The following is a 21,403-nucleotide window of genomic DNA, read 5'->3' as shown; positions in this document are numbered from 1 at the left end:
GCCGAGCCGGGAAGGAAGAGCGGGAGTGAGGCACAGAAATGGGACAGAGGGCGGGGACCCGAACCAGGGGAGAGGCAGGCAAACGACAGCTAGAGGAGAAGGGGCAACAGCTTTAGCAAAGAGAAAGAGGTCTCTAATTTATAGGAAAAACAATTCCAAAAGTGTTGGCAGGTGACTGTTTTTGTTAAATAAAGGAAATGCCACAAAGTTGTCAAGACTCTGCCTCTCGGGAGATTTCTGATGCTGCTGTGTGTGCTACCCCATAACACTACAAAACCAGTTCCTCTGCACCCAGAGGCCCTTCAGCACTAAGGTTCTGTGAATATAAGTAAATGGGGAAAGCATTAAAAAAAGGGGGGGGGGGAGGCTGAAGTTGTTTGACTGTGTGACTTTTTTAAATTTTCACTTCCTTCCCCTGTTCCCACACCTGATCCTGCCTTTCAAAGCGAGGACAGGAAGAAGAATCAGAGTTCCTTCAACCCTGGCATGCAGTACCGTGGTTTAGGCACTTTAGTCTTCTCGCAGCAGCAATAACTTTGTGATGTGGTTGATGGTGTGCCTACCTTTATCCAACCACAGCAGGTACCTGCTTACCCCAGTGTCATCAGTATAAACCAGCTCACTTTCTGATGCACAGTTACATACATACAACTCATGCTCTCGCCATGGCTGTGCCAGAGAGCATATTAATACCTCCACTCTCCAAAGCGTGGCACTTTTGAATCGGCACTGATGGTATCTCAAGAGGTCAATAAGGGCACCACAACAGTCTCTTCTGCTCCAAAGGAATGACTGGTCTTTTCGACCAGAGGAAATACCTGCCTTTTCCAGACAATGTCCGGGTGGCACTAGGCTGCTCAGCCATCACACTAACTGCACCAACACTTACAGAAACATTATAAACTGATAGGTAAATACTTTTTCCTTCTCTAACATCGCAGCACTGTTTCTAATTGACCCTCCCCTTTCTGCCCCAACAGTTTCAGTCTGGGGGAAGAAAACCCAAAAAAGCATGTATGCAAGACATCTCCAGATTCTCAGCACCCATTTGAACTGGCTCACTAGAGTTGTAAATACTATAAAAAACACTGCAAAGGCAAGGAATTACACTGAAGACTTTTTTGCCCTTATAATTCAAGGTTTCAACAATGGGTTTATTATGCCCAGACAATTAATTTTGAAAGTATCTAAAATAAATTATCACAGGTCTTCTTCTCTTATTTTCTCAAATACACAGTCCTCTTCAGTTGGCCTAACCAAAATTCTTTTCCTTGATATAAAACCCGAATGAACTACCTGCAGTAAAACAAATAAACAGTTAAAAGAGTATACGCATTTCAATAATTTTAGATAGATACAAACATGAGCTAGAAAATCTGACATGATACTGTTCAGGTGCAGTGGTTGATCTCTTTAAGCTGGCATTCCAGAGACAACAGATTTTTTTTTTTCTGTTGGAACAGGACACAAGAACAGTTGTTTCTGCTCTTAAGGTTTATTGCAATGTACTAGATGTGCAGATTGAATGGCGGTTCCAAATGTGCGAACATCGGTGTCATTTGGCGTTATAGTGGTCACAGGGATGTATGTACAGGTACTTTGACTGCCTACTAGGCCTTCTGAATTAGACTGACTACTGTTAATCAACATTCTTAACTTTAACCATAATACAAATTATGCCTTTCAACTCTACTTTCCCTAAAGGGTACAATGGATTGTCTGAAACTTCCTAACATCACATCACCTGGCAGGTATAAGCAGACGAACTATAAGCACACAAGGTATAAGCAGGCAAACTATATATCCTTACACCTGCAGTTTTCTGTTGTACTAGGAAAATTAATGGCACAGATCTTTCTTCTGCCTCTTGCAACATGGTATTTTGATGTATATGTAAAGTAAATTTCCTGGAAAACCCTACTAAAAGTGTCCATCACAAAGCGATGGCAACCATGCTGCTATAACTAACGTTAAGGTATTAGGAAACTGGAACCAAATTTGGTATAGATTATCTCTGTAGAAGTTATTCCATACCTCTTTTTTTCAAGATTTCTAAAAGACGTAACAACAAGATGGCCTAGATGCTGGCACATTCTACAGCACAGCCTCATTATCTGCAACGTCCACCTATTGCATACTAGTTAAATCATTTTTATCTCAAATCAAATGATGGTTCTTGATTTTCCTACTAAATCTTACTGCTGCACTAGATTATCTATTCAAACAAGAATTTACAGGCTGTTATGCAGATCTAGTAGTATCAGCATACTGCTACAAGATCAGAAAGAAAACCAAAGTTAAGTTTTTCTTTTCATGAGTCAGCAGAAAATATTTGGCTTAAGTTTTCAGTGTCTTTGGACAGCAGTCAGGTAAACTTCCCTCCAAATCAGAGCAAAGACTTGTAAGACTCTTGGGGATACTAATGGCAAAATTATAAACACTCGACTCAAACAACACATTTTCAAATGAGAATGTGCAAAGATATACTTCTAAAACACTTTTCAAGCATCTTGCAAAGAGAAATAGAGGAATAGGAAAGGGAAGCCTTAAGAACCTTAATATTGCAATCACAGCATGTAGGAGTCAACTAAGCGTGTTTTGAGATATCATATTAATTGCCTGTGTAATAACACAGCTTGGTGCATGAAGACCTAAACCAGTTTAAGCTTGCTGTATAAAATGAGGCATAGCATGCCATACTATCACTGTTTAACACAACAGCATACCTTGACTTATTTAACAAACAAGTCCATTCTAATTATCAGCTGCAATTTTCTTAGTTCACGGACTTTCATATCAGCAGCCAGACACCGCACCAGCAAGACACAGCTGATGAGCTCGGTGGTTTTATGTTGCCCTGTTCAAGGCATTCAGAGGGAGCATTCACAGTCCATCTTGCTCAGAAACAAGGAGGTATTTTAAAGTATGTTCAAGTCGGAACAATTGCCTCAAGCCCAGAGTGTCACACAACTTAGTCCTTGCTGAAGTTGTACCACAGTGAAGCCACTGAACCGCATCCTTCAGTCTTCATCAGACATGCCCAGTCTATTCAGAAAGTGTTGTCTCCCTTATTATCATTTGCAAGTTATTTGTGAATACTGAAGGCCACACCTAACCTAGAATCTTGTCTCCAGCAGTGACAAGTACAGAGCACTTCAGAGAAAGGGGCAAGAAAACCCACCACAGGTTAATTGATTTACTTATTGAAGACCAGTTATGATTGGATTTACACTGTTTCTGAAGATATAGCAACATAACTTTTTTCTGAATTCAGATTAGATTTTGGTTTTCTCTTTTAGAAATATTTCCCCTTTGGCCAATCACACACTGTAATAGATGTATTTATTTTAACTCACTTTACATTATTCCCTTTCCATTTATTTATTATCTTACAGTCAGCAAACGACTTGGAAAAGCAACATCTTTTAGCCATTTAGCTATTCAGGAACTACTAGCTATGAATACTGATTCCAGCAAATGAACTTGGAATTACATATTTTACATGATAGGAATGTATATGTATAGATATGTAACATGACAAATTTTCCACATGGGTACAACTCCAAAATGAACGCATAAACAATCCCAGTATGGAATCCAAGTACAAGTCTGTAAACTACATCAGCAGCTGCATGTTGATATACACACATGATCTCTATATATTCTGGCTTTCAGTAAACTTCAAATGTTTTGTTCTGAAACACTTGCAAAAAGCAAATAAAATGAAGCATGTTGTCATCAAACCTATCAAACTAAAATAAAATTTTTATTCAGACATGTTTCTTGCCTTCTTTTTCCTTCCAAAATTCAAGTTTAACTCCTTTTCCTACCCAAAGAAGTTCCCATTAAGTTTATTAGGAGTCTCCCTAAACAGAAAAACAGAGGTTGGGCTAAACACCACTAGCAAGCAAGACATTGTATTTACATTTTGGAGACACTCTATCACTCACTAACCTGCTTTTGTTGGATGCTGGCTTTCTTACTGTTTTTCATGGATTCAGGCATCTTGATCTCCTAAATAGATTGAAAAATTTAAACTTACAATAAGCTTAAATGCTCCTCCAAGTACTCTAACAAAATACACTGAGCAAATCAGCATTCAATTAAACCCAGCAGAAACAGTGTGGGTAAATACGCCAGTTCATTTCCTTTCTCTCATAATTCCATTTTAGTCCAAGCTACCTGAGTACTATCAACAGCTGAACAGTTAGGTAATGAATGCTCATCTTCATAATTAAAGTTTTACTGTACTTCCATCACAAATAAACTTAGAATGAAAGACATCAAATCTTTTCCAAAATTAAAATTGGTCTTTTCTTCTGAACAGCTTATAGTTTAAAGCTATGAAATAACATGCTGTTCATTGCCTCATTGCTCACTGTGATCAGTTTGGTCTAGATGATCACATATGTTCCTTTCCTTTTTTCTCTTCAGAAGTTTTCAGTTAGCAGACATTCAAAGCCTTTAGATATCACAAGGTTAAACAAAGGCATTATTAATGCTGGAAATTATTTTTAAAAATAACAAGTGTCTAACTATATTTTCATCCTTAAAGACCTACACAAAAGACAGCAGAAGTATTTTAGCTACAAATCAGATTTGTATTTTATTAACACTTCTATTTAAAACAAAAAAGTTTCTCATTGTGAATGACAGATCTCAAATTGGCCTAACGTTGCAGCAGATGGAGCAAGCAAGTGATGTCGTGAAAAAGTGAAAGCCAGAAATGGCTACAACAGAGTAGTGCAGAACGTTCAAAAATTATGCCAGAGATATCCTTTATCATATGCAGCAAAAATTAAAGTCAAGGAGAGAGAATGCAAAACAGATTATTAAAACTGTGGTGATAAACCATCTTTAACATTCAGAATATTATTTCAGTAAAACTAAGCAAACGTACTTTTTAGCCAATTAAATCTGTACTGAAGTGTTGGAACATGCAAGATCCTTTTCCTCAATGGGACTTCTCTCAGCACATTTGAAAGAATGATAGAGCAGCGGGTTTATTTCTTTTAAATACAAATTCAGATACCAACATACACACATGCTCACCATTTCTTGGCTTTCTTTGGCTGCCTTCATCATCTGTTCTGATATCATTTTCTTCAAGCAGCTACTGAGCAAAAAGGCCTAGAGGGTAAACCAGAGAACATTCTGATTTCTTCTATTAAAAGATGTACTTGACTCTTCTGTTCCCCCTCCACCAGAAAATTACAATCCCTAACTACTGAACTATTACTTCCCTAATTCAGTTAATTTTACTCTGTGGTTAACATCCTTACAGTGCACCGAACTAGCTGCAGTTGCTTAAAGACCAGCCTCAGCATGACTAACCCTCACGGCACTGCTCAGAGTGGAGAATAAGAATTTTTATGACTGGTTTTGTGAGGCAAGTTATTCTCTCTAGTTGTCTGTGGCTCCTACCTTAAAGGCTGCCAAATTACACCAAAGGCTAAGTAAGGTTAATCAAATGTGGCACTATCAGCATCAAAACCACTTCAACAAATGAAGCAAGTGGAGTTCACAAGCACTTAGCACTGCTGAAAATCAAAGCCCTGGTGGTTACACAAGATGGCTGCAACTGTTTGTAGACCAGCTCAGTCGCATCTTGCACAACTAATATGAACGGAGCGGTAGGCATTCATCCCACATATTGGGTATCTAGCAGAGGCACCTCAGAGAGGAGTTGTTCTTAGTTCCTTATGCTGTCCGATGAGCATGTACAACTCCTTGGGATGATGCAGCCCAAGTTAAGGTCTGAACTGTGCCCTGGACATGCACCTTACTTCTTACTCTCCAAAAGGAAGCATCTCAGGTAAAGCATAAAGCACTGAGAGATGAATCAAAGAAAATATCCTACAAGATCAGCGATGGAGGTGGGAGCCATCTCTGTTTAAGCTCCAAATCATCCAGTCCTTCCATTTTCTGCAGTGGGCTCTTGGATCCAACCCTTGTTTCTTCCACACAGTAGCACATTTCTGGCCTTTAGCTCTTCCTCACACTTCTGAGGAAACTGGAACACAGGTTTTCTAATCAAGTCACTGTATCAAGCACAACCCTAATAGTTTTCACAGGAGAAATAATACTGAGGTAATTCTAGTTTGTTTGTTTTTTTTTTTCTCCAACAGCAAAGAAACTAGAAAGCTTACTGCTTATGGCTCATGTTCTCATAAAACTTAAGCATGGCAGGAAATTAACACTCACTAAATAGCTGTGTGAACTGCATCATCACCCCAGAATTCAGAAGTCATGTGTGAGAAATGAAGCATTTTGATTTTGCCTGAAAAATCCTGTCTGCTGCTGGGTGGTTTTCAGAGTCAAGAGAAGCTGTTTACTTCAGTAACAGGCTCTATACTTTTTATAGAAGCTCTGTACCTAAACTGAGACTGGTGCTGTCTTTGATACTTCAGAGCCTAGATTATTTGGTAGGCAGCATAACCACAGATGGATGATTTGAATTCCAGGATACCTTCCTCTTTAAAGAGCTGCCTGAAAATAGTGGGAGGAATGGCACCCTCTAAAATCTTATTTAAGAATCATTTATAACTAAAAAAATACTTATGTCACATATTCACTCCTTCCATTAACCTGTGTTAATATGGCTTATATTTATATTTAAACAATAAGATTTATTGTGGAAAATGAGAGCCCTTGACCTTAGGTGGATCTGACCAGTTAATGACTTTGGATACTTACTGAGTCCAGTAAATAAATGACACCTCTCCATACTCCATCCCAGGCTTGCTGCTGAGTGCTAGACATTTCTCTTCAATGGAAAAAGAAAAAAACAAACAAAACTTCCCTTATGCTAGAAACTCAAATGCTTTTCCCCAGATAAGTGTCCCTAGGCTAACCTGCTTGAAAGCATAGCCGCTGCACTCTGGTAGAGATGGACTAACCACTTTTGAAGATCCTCTGTGGCTGTAAGATTACATTTTACTCTGACCCTCTCCTAAAAGGACTGAGAACTAACCTGTTTTGTGTACAAAATTATCCACTGCCATGTGCCTGAATCATTGTACTCAAATCTGAGCTCCAGAGTGTCTTCTTCACCATCCTTTGTAGCACCCTGGAAAAAAAAACACAACAACCGATGAACAGAAGAAACAGCTAAAAATAGCATTAAGGTGTTCAGCCTTAAATCAGAATTAGTCAATCAGGTTCCTTTTGTACAGTATATAAATAAAACAGCTGAAGATCTGTACCAGAACACTTCTCCTGGGGGAGGGAGCAAGTGGGAGGTAGGACGGGGGAGTTTTTACAAGCATAAGGCTGGCTAAAGCAGTTCTTTTACTCCCCCACAAAACTCCCTGCCAACTCTACCTTCAACAGGAAAGGAAAGGAACAGGTAAAGAATGACATGGAATGCCAGGGAAGGGAGAAAACAAAGGCTAGATGGTTTAGTGCTGTAAAGGCTGCCAATGGAATATGTTTCAGGATAGGTTTGGAGGGGAATATGGGCAGATGGGAGAGATTTAAAACAGACCACCTCCTTCTCCCCAGACCTGCCCTTTCCTGATAAGCTTAGTTTTCATGAAGAAAAAGTGAATTCAGTTACAAAGTCAGTGAAGTACTTACAAGAAAAGTAACCTGCCAACTTCTTAACCTGTTGATTTTAAAGCTGACCTCTTTGGTTTGGTTAGTAGGCAGTTTTATGCAGCAGTTAATCTCATTATTGCTGACACAGATGTCAGCTGAGCAGCCTCCTTCTGGATAGTCACAAATGCAAGGATCAAGCCGTACGTATCCATAGAACTGCATTTCTCGAATCAGCTCCAGGAACTGCATCAAAAAGACAGAACTAAAGCGATTTGCTGTAAAGGCAAATGAAATCTAGCGATTTTTGGGGGAAAAAAAAAGGCTATAGGGCAAATCTTTCAGATTCATAATACTCTTTCTCCTGGAAGGACACAGATTCACCACAATATGTCAATGCTTGATTCAGAGAATAGCGTTCACAGTTCAGACTTAGAAATTTGGGTTTTTTTTCTTTTCTTCACTGGATCTGATGAGCTGGGTCTTTTGGATACTTATCAAATGTGATGATGGGAAGAGATAAAACTAACCAGTAAGAAATACTGAAAACAGCAGTCCCAGCAGTCTGAATTTCCATCTGATTTCCTAAACTGGATGACAAACCTTTACACCCGAGTTTAGCAAATAGAAAAGACCAAGATTCACAGTCAAAAACTTCTTGCCAGTCCTTGGAATCCAAGTCATTCTGTTGGGATATTTTAATATGCTAGCAGAGATGGGAACCGCCTTTTCTATTTGGTGGCTCAGTATCTGACCAGGAGATGGGAGACCTGGGTCTCTAGCTCAAACCACTACACAAAACCATATTCTATTTTAAAGTCACAGCCTCTAATATCGCTGCTTCAAAAACCACTCCTTTGATCTGTTTATATTGTTTTTAAAATACCATTTTACCTTCGCTTTGTTTGCATTTTTTTTGTAGAAATTTAAGTTCCTGCATCTGCCCTTCTGTTGGTTTAACCCAATTCCTCTTAACTTCCTGGATTGCCTTAAAAGAATTTTTAAAAATAGCAAAAAAGTCAGCAAAAATGTATTTCCTTTCACACACAAACAGTCAGAAACACACACATACAGAAAGCTTTTTTTTTTTTTCCTAAAAAAAAAATGCCTTTGATTTTGGGACAAGTTCACTCTACACTGTTCTTTCCTCCTGAGTTAATATTTTCCAAAGCTAATAAAACTCAACACACCTACAGTTCAGAATTCAAATGCTGTCATATCATGGCAGAGTGCCTACATATAGACAGATACATACATACGCTTCAAAATAGAGTGGACAGACACCTAAATATGTCCTTTTTGTGCAATACTTTTCCCATGCACAAAACATAGATGAGTTAGAATCTCTAGCACATGAGTTTGGGGGAAAAACCCCCCACCAAACCAAACCCATGATCAACAACAGCTATACCCAGCACTTAGAAAAGTGCAACAAAGCAGTGTTAAACAGAAACCATTTGCAAACTTTTCAGTAATTTTAATAAAAGAGGAAATTAATGTGGGAAAGTTAACTTTTAAAATTCTAAATACCTTTCAGTTTTACCTGCATATATAGCAAATCCAGTGAAGCTCTACAATCCATCAGCAGCGTATCAAGAGAGGGATCCATATACCTTTTCCATGCCAAGGGAAAAAAAGTAATAAAATATGAAGATATGCTTTTAAATATGGCATTTTGATTTTTCTGCTAAACACGATGGGAGCATAACCCAGAAAGATCCCATTACTTACCAGACTAAAAAAAACCCACACAAAACCCAAAAAACAGTTGTGCCCTTGAAGTGTGTACTATACTCATTCTTTATACATTATAGCAGAATAGAAATAAACTAAAGTCAGGTTATGCAATCACTCCACTTTGATTTTGGTGGTACCAAACATAACAGTTACAATTTAGAACTAAAACTTTCCTCCTCCTTTTCACAAACAACTTGGGGATCATCTACATAAAAGCTGGTAAGACTCTCAGAGCATCCACTGCCATGCTGCAGCGCTGACGTGCAAGACCTAGCCTTAAGCTAGCTGTAGTACCAGCTACTGTAGAACTACTGCAGGATCAGATCAGTACAGCAGCAAAGCAAGTTAAATATTCAGTTATCCAAGTGCCATGCTGCAACAACTAGCTTGAGCCATTTTAGTTAAAAGCAGCTTGGGAAAGTAAGTCTATGTGACAGTACAAACAGAGCAGCACAGGCACCATAGCTGGTATGGTTGTATTAGAATCATAGAATTGTTTTGGTTGGAAAGGACCTTTAAGACCATCAAGTCCAACTGTTAACCTAACACTACCAAGTCAGCCACCAAACAATACCCCTAAGCACCACATCTACTCTTCTTTTAAATACCTCCAGGGATGGTGACTCCACCACTTCCCTGGGCAGCCTGTTCCAATGCTTGACAACTCTTTTGGTGAAGAAATTTTTCCTGATATCCAACCTAAACCTCCCCTGGCGCAACTTGAGGCCGTTTCCTCTCATCCTATCTCTTGTTACCTGGGAGAAGAGACCAACACCCACCTCGCCACAACCTCCTTTCAGGTAATTGTAGACAGCAATAAGGTCTCCCCTGAGCCTTTTTTTCTCCAGACTAAACAACCCCAGTTCCCTCAGCCACTCCTCATAACAGTTGTGCTCTAGACCCTTCACCAGCTTTGTTATCCTTCTCTGGGCTCACTCCAGCACCTCAACATCTTTCTCGTAGTGAGGGGCCCAAAAATGAACACAATATTCAAGGTGTGGCCTCACCAGTGCTGAGTACAGAGGGACGATCACTTTCCTCGTCCTGCTGGCCACACTATTGCTGATACAAACTAGAATGCTGTTGGCCTTCTTGGCCACCTGAGCATGCTGCTGGCTCATATTCAGCCGGCCATCGATCAACACCCCGAGGTCCTTTTCCATCAGGCAGATTTCCACTCTTCCCCAAGCCTCTAGCAGTGCATGGGGTTGTTGTGCCCCAAGTGCAGGACCTGACACTTGGCCTTGTTGAACTTCATACCTTTGGTCTCGGCCCATCTATCTAACCTATCCAGATCCCTCTGCAGAGCATTCCTACTCTCCAGCAGATCAACGCTCCCACCCAACTTGGTGTCATCTGCAAACTTACTGAGGGTGCACTCGATCCCCTTGTCCAGATCATTGATAAAGATATTGAACAGAACAGGCCCCAGTACTGAGCCCTGAGGAACACCACTTGTGACCGGCCACCAACTGGATTTAACTCCGTTCACAACAACTCTTTGGGCCCAGCCATCCAGCCAGTTTTTTACCCAACAAAGCGTACGCCCATCCAAGCCATGAGCAGTCGGTTTCTCCAGGACAATGCTGTGGGAGACTGTCAAAGGCTTTACTAAAGTCCAGGCAGACAACATCCACAGCCACATCGCACAGGTGATACGCCTCCTGCAGCACAAGAACAACCCAAGGACTGCCATTTCCTACCTCTGTGCTTTGAAGCAGCGCTAGGTGGAGAAGTATCTATTCAGACAGTCACTTTGTCATGGCTTAGTACCACGCAGTGTTTTCATTAGGCTGCTAGGTTCTCCAGTTTATAAGGGCACATGTAGGGAAACAGAGAAAGCCTTGTAGAGGCCAAGGTCTAGCCCAGTAGATTTAAACCAGACAAGTTACAAGCATCAAGCAACAGGTTTCTGTGTAGCTTCAAGCCAAGCAACCTTGCTTGCTGCAACCAAAAGGCATAGCGCTCTGTTCTTCCTCTTCTGCTCCCAGTCACGGTCCTTTCTCTAGCATTCATCTGACGCAGCCAATGCAACTCACTAAGCATGCAAAAATCTATTCCCTTTTTTCTTTTTTATTGTAGGGAGAAGTAGACCAGGCCACAACCACAGCAGCAAGCCATTAGGCTGGCTCAGCTGTACTCCCTAACTGCACCCTCAGGGCACTGTTTGACAAGTGGGACTTTGGCACCAGACTCCCTGTCCTCAGGGTTTATCCTCACCCACAAGTCAGCACAACTGTTTGCTGCACAGCAAACAAGACTGAGGGACTGACCCAGGCCAAAAATAGGCCAGCAAAACCAAATAAAAATTAAACGTCCAGCAACTTATTTTTAGGCCAAGTTAGCTCGCCAGTCCGGTTCACCATGTCTGCCCACACAGTTCTACCAGCATAACTGAGGAGGAGCCTGAGGTGTGAGCAAATGAAAGGGGAAGAGAATGCTCTGCTACTTAAGCCAGGCCACTTACCAAAAGAAATGCTCAAGCTATGGCCTCAGGTATTTTGTGTATTAGCATATAGAAATAAGCACTTTAGATAAAAGTAATCCATCTTTGCCCAAACAGAGTCACAGTTTGCAACTCAGGATTCAAAATTCTCTTCTATATCGTTTACAGGTATATTCCCATTTGTGGTCACTGCATTATGCAGGTATAAAAATTAGAAGGCAAGCAGCCACAAAGCACCTCTCTATAGATTCTGAAAGAGAGAAGGAATAAATAGCTAGCTGCAGTAACAGACACTACAGGAATACTACAGTGATAAAATTTAAAACACACTGGGCCACAGAAACTGGTCAATTCCAGTAACAAATTGGCCTCAGAAAAACAGTCAAGCTGCTGAGGCTTGAAGACTTTGTAACCAAGTTTTTCAAGGGTTCCTTCCTCTGTTTATAGCAGTTGTCATGCATCTTGGTAGTTTCTCTTAAGCTTCTTGCTCACCACTTTCTGATCCCAAGCTTACAGTGCAATTCCTTCATGCTCTGAAGACTCACATAAGGAAGTTCAAAGTCTGCAACTTTTTTCACCACTGGGAAAAGAAGAAAAACCACAGATACATTTGGTGAAATCTAGTGAAACAGCCCAGCTACTTTCATATATCAGTTAGTTCTGGTTAGCAATGTGCTTTTGGAGAAGAACTTAACAAATATAAATTCTGGGGTAAAGTAAGGTGACTGGTTAGTTATCTTCCTCACTTCTCTGAGTCTAAACTTATGTAGCTCTGTTACTTACAGAATACCCCTACTCTCTTAAGACTATACTCTTATAGAATATCCTTCTCTTAAAACACAGCTAAGCCGTGTAGATGTTTGTGCATTTAAAGGACACATAGCTGCAAGCTTCCAGGACTGGTCCTTTTCTTGAACGGAACACGAGACAAGAGCACTGTAACAGCAAGAAAAGCACATCACTCTTCAGAGATCACTACTTTCCTGTGCACTTTTAAAAAATTATATGCCTAAAGGCCCAAACCCATAAACATTTATTTCTAAGGAGAACACTAAACATGTGATTTTAAGCATATGAGCATCTAAACATTTTTTGGCGGTGGGCTGTGGCTTACATTTGGACTTGATGTCTTTGTGAGGAATATCAAAGATGCATAGAAATGTAATCAATTGAAAAACTTTTCTATTCTCCTGTGTATCTAGTTATATCACAATACAAGGCAAAAATAAATCCATCTGCAACTGCGGTAGAAGAGTAGAAAAAAAATGTTATATCCAGATACATTTGAGACATAGTAACAGCCAGGGATTCTATGTACTCAGAGATGCCTTTCACAGACAGAGAGAAGGGGGCAGAGGAATGATAAGTAAAATAGACACAGACAGTAAAGTTCCTAACCCACTGGGTAAGCCTGAGTCTACTACTGCATCTTCATCTTGAAAAGGTTCAGAAGAGCGTTAACATCTTCATGCCAATGAGAAGACTGAAAAAGCGCTAAATGACTTGTCAAGGTCACACAGAGAGGCTGTAGTGCCCAGCTTCACTCCAGCCAACAGCAAAGACTCTGTTCACTTCCCTCATGTGGCCTGAGCCTATCCCAGTCCCAGGCCTGGATCCAGCATCATCCACACACCCACCCACATGGGAAACAGGACATCAGCAGACCAATGAAGGCTTAAAAGCCCCTTCACATTTTATGGTCATAAAGAGACTCACAACACTGATTTACAGCTTGCTCAGTACCATCGTAGTTAAACTTAAGTTTATATCAGTTAAAAAAGGAAACATGTCATGATATAAAGGAAAGTAAGCCACAGACCTTGTTTATAAATATAACAAAAGAGTTTCCTGTCCCATTGTTAAACGTAGCATGCGATCTGTAAATTAAGAACTGTTTTATGTAGGTATGGCCATCTGATTAAATGCCTACCCAGAAGATACACCCAATAGTTCCCATGTGCTAAAGTTGCTACATGTCTTGTAAACTGAAAGGGACGTGATATCCTTATGTGAAAGTCTTACCCCTGCACAACACTATTTATTGCCATACTTTGTTCCCCACTGCCACTCTTTCCAAACCACGTGGTGAGGGGGCTTGAGGGAGTTTGTCAGACAGGATAAATCAGGTCTTTCAGCCTGAGCAGGCTCATGCAAGCTCTGTTCAGACTCCAGGTTCAGTCACTGCAGCCAACAAAAAGAAATCCAAGGGAGGACTAAGTTAAGCACTTTGTAAAACTTACCAGAGAGAGCTCCATCATCATGATCTTGAAAGAAAAATAAGCTAAAATATTTTATTAATTCTCTTGCTAGCCCCATCTTGCATGATGTAACCTTTAAAAACAAAGAAGGTCATAAGCTTAGCTATCCATTAGCATGAATAAGGAAGAAATGTTCAATACCTATTAATGTAACTTAATGGTTTTTAAATTTTCCCTATGTCCCATTTAACTGCCCATTTAAAAGCAAATATAACCGTTCCCATATTGCAGCATTTGAGTTTGTGAGGAGTTTCATAAGTTTCAAAGGAACATAAAAATGTAATAAAATAGAGAATGTTTTCTACTCTGCCATTCATTTAAGTACCCTCTAACGCAAGGCATCTGCCATGTTATTCCAGATCTTTACTAACAAATCCTCAAATCCTGTTGTACAGTAAGCAATGTGTGCTCTGAGTGAACAACATTGCTCATGAGCATCACAAATATGTATTTTACATGATTTGTGTATTTTCCAAGCTGATACAGTCCTCCTTGTTTTTCTAGGAAATATCTGCAAGTCCTGCCCCTTTACTGAAAGTGCCAGTCTTACTTGTAGGGATCTACAATTCTGTGTGAAGGCTTCTGACGAGAGCAGACTTGAGCTCTGTTGAGCTTTCACTACTGACAGTGCATAAGGAGGAAAAATCATATCCAGCTTGACATTTGGATTGTTTCTAGCTTGCTGTGGGCCCTCTACATCTCTTCTGAAAGTGGGCAGAAGCAGCACCAACAGAAAACACAGAAGTTATTTGCAGGACCAGCTGCACAATGGGATAGTGGGGACAGAAAAATCAGGTAGAAGTGAGCACATAAACCGCTGAATCAGATTGGGGCAATTGTCTTATGCTTTGATTTTTCAGGATCTAAACCAGAACAAGTTAAAGCAGCCATAACCTAAAAGATCACATTGCCATTATAGCTTTACTAAATTCTGCAGTGACTGTGATCTCCTGAGTTTGCTCAGGGAAGTGGTGTGGCAACCGTAAGAAAACTCTCCACCCCTGAGAACACTCCTGTCATAGCTCATCTGGCAGATTGTGCAACCTGAAAGAGGAGTCATGCTTTGGTCAGAGAAGATGGACTTTCTTTGTCTGAGCACAAGGTGGAAGTACCAGTTTTCGGTCTTCTTCCAAAGGGTGCCAATCCCAAAACACTTGAGCTCTGTGTCACAGTGAAAGCATTGTAAATTCACTCATCTCCACAGTTCAGAAGGGTTTTCTCCAGCTGTATCAGCTGCTTTAAAAAGCAGATGTGTTTTTGTGCATGGAAAACAAAAACAGACATCAAGCTAAATATAGGTTGGGAAGAATTATTCCAAGTTAAAATTAAAAAACACATCCATGAGGTTTTCCTTATACTTGTTAGTATCAAGGCTGTTACCAGAGAGGGCAGCAGAGCATAAAAATCCCTTGTCTCACTCAGTTCAGACACCAGGTATAATGGGAAGAAAGTTTCAGAAGTCCAAACACAAAAGACAAAAAAGCGAATATTAGCAGCACCATCTTTCATTCTGTCTGCCTCTGTGCTAAGAAGTCCACACAAATTACGTTAAGAAACTAGCCACAGAGCTTCAACGTGTTATCCTTTTGTAGCAGAATACTAAGCGTACCAGATGGCATTTCCCAGGAATGTCAAACACAGATCTCTGATTCAGTAGGATTTGGACTTATTTTATTTCTTGGATCAAAGCACAAGCTGGTACATGCTGCCTGAGCACCAGGATGTTAGGGAGTGAGGGTTGCAAAATCTACCTCCACTGCAAAAGAACAGTGAACGTGGTAGCACATTTACAATGACGAAAGCTAAATGATTCCTAAAAGTCCTATCTCATCTTTAAGACCACAAGAGAATAAATAGTCTCTGCAGCATTTCAAACACCATGTTTTTTTTTTTTTTTGAAGTGCCTCTATAAACACAATATACAAAGCAACATACACCACCAGTGTCTGGCTTGGAAGTTACCTTGACCCATTGCAAAACTAACAAGTTTATCAAGCCCAAATTATTAGTATTTTTTAAAAGTATATTAGCAAATCCTTTCCTTACTCAAGGTCCCTATGCAAGTCTCCTATCTAAAAATGTCTCCTTACTTTTTCCACCCTATTAGCACCTACCTCCCTCTCCCCAAATGAAAATTCCTATCTTCCTGCCACCCCCAACACTTTTTGCCTTCAGTATCTCCCACCCCACAAGTCTCCTGTTGCAGGGTCTAAGGCCAGCTCTGACACTTACCTTCCCCTGGAAGAACCGGTGGTGCAAACCCCATGGCAGAACAAGGCCAGCAAGGGGTTACCCTGTGTTATCCAACTCACGGTAACTGTGCACAGATACTGTGTATTCTGCGGCCAGACTAACACATGAAATCTTGACAGAGGAGAATGAATACATGTTCAGCTATGTACGTGTACATATATACGTTGTACCTATGGCCAGCTGAGAGCTACCTCCACAAACTCACATTGCAAAGGCACAACAGAAATACAGTGCACAACTTTCTGTATCATGAGGGGAAATTTCAGATTCCCACAACAAATAAGAGTACCCATCTGGCAGGTGCATGCTTTGTTACTGCTGTTAAGACTAGGAAACGGGAGCAACTGAGGAAGAGGCTTCAGCCTTGCTCATGTACACACACATGCAAATATACAAAATATGCAGAGCCGCTGCTGCGCCTCCTCTCCTGGAATAAGGAGGGAACCCCAGCTGAAAGTTTCAAAGACGAGCCAGCCAGTTGTGTAAACAACATTTGGTTGCTACTGGTTTCAAAATGTAACTAGCAGTTTTTTACACGTATGACAACAGCTGTTATGGACACCCCAGAGCCACAGTGCTAGAACTGCACTAATGCTGCAGAGGAAGTCCCCCAGTTTCACAGCAAACATCAAGGGACACAAAACAGGTAAAGGAGAAGCATACAGAAAAACAAGACATATCAGTTGCACAGTAAGTTTTAACAGCAGTGCACCAGCTAAGACATAAGCCAAGACTAGATCATAATTTCTGACTACAGTGTTCAAGCACTTTCACCCACACTATGCTAAACCAAAGGAGGGGTTAATTAAGAATGTGTCCCCATAAGGAATAGTATATATTTTCTAATTCTGTAATTTATGAAGGAAGCCTGACCTTGACAGTCAAATGCCATAGAAGCAGAGGGTGTGTAACGTTAAGAAGATATAAATTATGGACATATGTAAGAACCTAAAAAGCTCATCTGCAAAATCAGCAATGCCCCCCAACTCCCTTATCCCTGGTACAATAAACCCCTCAAAAAACACAGAAAGTATTCTTGTGTGTCTTCAAATAGGGAGTGTTTTATCCTTTCCTGCCTGAAGTTATCTTCATTTTTGCCCACTTCTCACAAATGAAAAATTTCAACACAATCTTAGAAATCATTACCTTTAATATTCTTTCTGCAGTGTCTGATGTCTGGATATCAAGTCTAATATTGCTGCCATCAGCGAGGTAAACATCCAAAAAGGCACTCTGGGTTGGGATCTTAAATGTATCCTGTTAGGTAGAAACAGAACATTGGTTTATTGCTTTCCGTATTGCTGGAGCCCTTCTGAAGATGCTGATGCCCTATTTCCCTATTTACTCCAGTAAAATAAACAATTGAGATTACTGTTTACTAAACAGTAAGTTATCAAAATTACTGTTAAAGCTTGCAGACAGAAGAAAAAAAACCACCCAAACATATGCAGACCAGCAAGTGGAAAGATACTGCAGAATTAGAGGGTCACTTTGATGTTAAGCTGAGCACAGGTTACTTAGCGTCTCAGTATCTGTAGGAATGACGCAGTCACTGTCCTAGGAACTGGAGATTCCAAAAAGAAGAGGCAGATAAACAGCTGCATGTGAATATTCAAAGCCACAATCTTGCCAAAAGGAAAAAAAGCATCCCTGTACCTATAAATGGGAAAATCTGCAGTGAGAATAATGAGGCTATGGTATCTTCATAAACCAGAACCACTGCTACTGGAATACTGTGCACAGTGCCAGTGCCCAAGGTTCAAAAACACCACAAACAGAGAGGGGATGCAAAGAAGAAACCTGAAAAGCATTTAGGTCATGAGAAAACAGGCCTCACAGTAACTGACCTCAGAAAACTTTCTTCTGTCTAGACATAATAAAGGGGTGATATGCAATCAGGAAAACTAAAGTACAGAAGCCAGATCCATTGGCTGTCAGGTGATGATAGACACAGTCAGACTAGAAGTAAAGCACACATTTCTGACAGTGAGGTAGCACACAGAAGTGGTTTATTTCCCACTGGTTTTATATCCAGACTTCACATTTCCCTAAAAGACTTTGCCGAGCTCAAGCTCAGAAAGCCCCATGCCTTGCTACGCATGAAAAAAATCAGACTTACTTGTTTCAAGAGAGTGGACACTAGTTTGAGAACTCCCTTGGGGTTGCATCTGGATGAGGTGACAGAAGCTCATCCCTGCAGCTCCTTTTCCTGTTGACCGCCCTGAATCAGAGGACAGCAATGGTCCTTCTGGCATTTTTATTAATTAAGGAGAGGTACTTCCCTTGAGATTCATATCGGAGGAAAAATGCTGTAATTGCACATACTACATGCAATATTAAATGTTAATTTCTTGCATCCACCTTTGCTAGCCTGCTGGAAGATACAGGAAACAACCTGGGAGCCCTCAGGTTTCAAGTACTCGCGGTACCTTGCTGCAGAGTCTTCATGGTGCCTGTATATAGGAGCATCTCCTGACCCCTGTGACGCCAGCAAGAGCAGGGCGGCAGGACTGACATTTATGCTGTGTGCTCCATTAACCCCCTTTGGGTACCCTGGAGAACATGTTAAGATGTATGACTCCAGTTAACTAACTCAGCTCAGACTGGTAACTTTTTTGGGTCAGAAAGACCATATTTTCCAGTAAATCTGGCTTAATTAAGAATTATTTCAAGGTAAGATCAGATGCAAACAAAATACGTTTCCTTCTACATCATCTAAAAATTAAGAACAAGTTGATAAAAGTTTGCAGAATGGTATGTGAGGAAAAAAGGTCTTGCGGAAAACCAAACCAAAACAATCTTCCTTATTTAAACAGACTTTCCACGGATTTTCCTGACACCCAGTATTTCAGCTAGCTGCATGCCTACACATCTGTTTGCATCTATTAAAGAACAAGAGAACCTCTTCTCAAGGCATTAGCCAATGCCCTGTCTGAAGTCCTTCTGGGGATCCACAAAGATTTAATCTTTATCCCCAAATTAATTTCCTTCTTATCCAGGAGACAGGTCTAGTCATTCTTCTTAATTAAAATAAGCATTACTTTGCTTCTGTGGAGATAAAAAAGCCCCTGTCTTACATCAAGGATCATCTCCTGTGCTTACCCGAGTACTTCACCACTTTCCTCAAACGGAAAGGAGCAGACACTTCCTCACAAATGCCTTTGGTGCACATATTTTGGTATGAAACATTTCACATATGGTAAAAGTGTACGTGAAATGTGGAACAAACATGGGATGCAAACATTGGAATGAGATAAATACATATAACTCATTACTGACTCTCAACAAAGAGCAATCAGGGAACTATATAGCCAGTTTGCTGCCCAGGACTCAGCAGTGCTGGGGGGTGAAGGCAAATGCAAAGGCTCACACACCGCAGTAAGTGCTTCTGGGTGTGGGCTGCTAATGCCGAAGTTCCCACGGGGAAAGAACATGGAGGACTTTATGTACCTATTTCTGCCAGATCCTCACTGCTGCTCCTGAAGCTTTCACAGCCTGGGTACAGGCCACCTTGTCCACTGTGGCAGGCAGGGTCAGAAACACAAAGGTCGCTTTACCCTTCTGCCACTCAGAAAGGGAGTCACACCTCACAGCACCCTACCCTACTTCCCACCTCACTACTCTGCAATCATGAGGGGCAGAAGAAAAGCATGATCCAAACTTTCAGCTACTTCCAAGCAGTTTGAGTTCTCCAAGAACACTATGCAACATATTAGTAGGTAGATTAATCTGAGGATCTACAAGAAAGGATGTACTAGAGAAAAGAAAATCTCAGTCCCATCTAGAATGGTCACATTAAGTATCACTGTTTAATACTTAAACCAGTGGTTTCCACAGTCTTCTTTTAAAAACTGCTTTAATTTGTCTTATTTGACTCTACTGAACTATAGGAACAGCTTCATTTCACGGTCTTGGGGGCAGATTTTCTACTTACTTAACTCCAACTTTTGGTTACTGTTCTTCTAATATGGCTATGACACAGCAAACCAAAAATAAGAATTATCTTAAACTGTTGGCTTTGGGGATTTTTTTCCCCCTTTATCACATGCTTTTACCCCAGAAGGCAGAATTGTCCATGCCAGAAACTCCACACATTGTTCAGTGTTATAAATATTTGTGTTTAGCCCCCTTATCAGCAAAGTATTGTTGAGACCAAAAAAAATTACTTACTTAAAAACAAAAGGAGGAAACAGTGCAGTCTGTAAGGCAGGAGAAGACAGTGTTAAGTGAAGAAACACAAATACAGACATGTCCCTAAAACAACACAAGAGAATCCAGCATAAGTTTAATACAAATACAAAGGGAAGAGCATTTATCAATGTTAGCAGTAATCCATTTAGTGAGTGCACATAGCAATCCCAACCACTTCCAAAATGGACAGAAAAATACTTTCGAAAGAAATTTGCAGTAGTGAGTCAGAAAAGTTCAGATCTTCTCCCAAGCTGCTATTTTAGTTCTGGAAAAAGAAGCAGAGTCATTGCCTCATCTACTCAAAACAGGCACCAACATTTAAAAAAAACTGTATTTTGGCAACAGCACATGTTCAGTAGTACTTTTCATGTTACCTACACTTCTGCTCCTGAAATTCAGGGAACATGCCATGTAACTAGAATTGGACACTTTCTTGTACCCCTTAATACTGCTTATTTGAATCTTCCCTTAATGCTGTTGTTATTACCTGTAGTAAAATTTCCTGAAACATCTAGAACTACTGCCTACTACCCACCTGCCTGCCCCAGTAGCTTGAAGCACAGCTCAGTCGTTAGTGTAAGAATACAGAATAATACAGAGCTAGTGAGGGACTGTTTTCATTTTTTGATTCTGATGAAAAGAACAGTTTTGAAAAACAAACAAACAAAACACAAAACAAACAAAAAACTACAAAAAACAACAAAAAAAACCACAAACAAACAAAACCCCAAAAAGATACCTGTTACATAGTTCCCCCACAGGAAAAAAAGATATCTAGGTATCTTCTTTTTCCTCCCAGTTTTCCATTAGAAAACTTAATTTTAAGTGATTTTGTTTTAACAGAAGTCAACACCAATCTGAACCCTCTGCAAGGTCTCAATGGATTTGTTGCTCAGCTAAGAAGCACAGGCCAAAAAAAGAGAAAGGGTGAGAACAGAGGCTCCTTATTACAATGTCTTTGAAAAGAACAGCAGGTCATGGG

General features: G+C 40.4%; 1 protein-coding gene across 1 annotated transcript in view; it reads right to left on the bottom strand.

The window, feature by feature from the left end:
* Window positions 1-1,200: 1,200 nt before the first annotated feature.
* The window catches only part of SNX31 (sorting nexin 31), a 33,263-nt gene continuing 13,060 nt past the window's right edge, over window positions 1,201-21,403 (bottom strand). The window contains exons 5-14 of the mRNA XM_068397017.1: window positions 17,377-17,487; window positions 13,960-14,050; window positions 12,212-12,299; window positions 9,080-9,149; window positions 8,423-8,524; window positions 7,579-7,782; window positions 6,974-7,069; window positions 5,053-5,130; window positions 3,955-4,014; window positions 1,201-1,296 (exon numbers count right to left, since the gene is read on the bottom strand). Coding sequence (XP_068253118.1) covers window positions 1,201-1,296; window positions 3,955-4,014; window positions 5,053-5,130; window positions 6,974-7,069; window positions 7,579-7,782; window positions 8,423-8,524; window positions 9,080-9,149; window positions 12,212-12,299; window positions 13,960-14,050; window positions 17,377-17,487 — 996 coding nt within the window. The remainder of the gene's footprint in view (window positions 1,297-3,954; window positions 4,015-5,052; window positions 5,131-6,973; window positions 7,070-7,578; window positions 7,783-8,422; window positions 8,525-9,079; window positions 9,150-12,211; window positions 12,300-13,959; window positions 14,051-17,376; window positions 17,488-21,403) is intronic.

Source organism: Nyctibius grandis, chromosome 3 (genome assembly GCF_013368605.1).
Source record: "Nyctibius grandis isolate bNycGra1 chromosome 3, bNycGra1.pri, whole genome shotgun sequence".
Taxonomy (NCBI): Eukaryota; Metazoa; Chordata; class Aves; order Nyctibiiformes; family Nyctibiidae; genus Nyctibius; species Nyctibius grandis.
The sequence above is the reverse complement of the archived record's forward strand: the minus strand, read 5'-3'. Positions and strand labels throughout refer to the sequence as shown.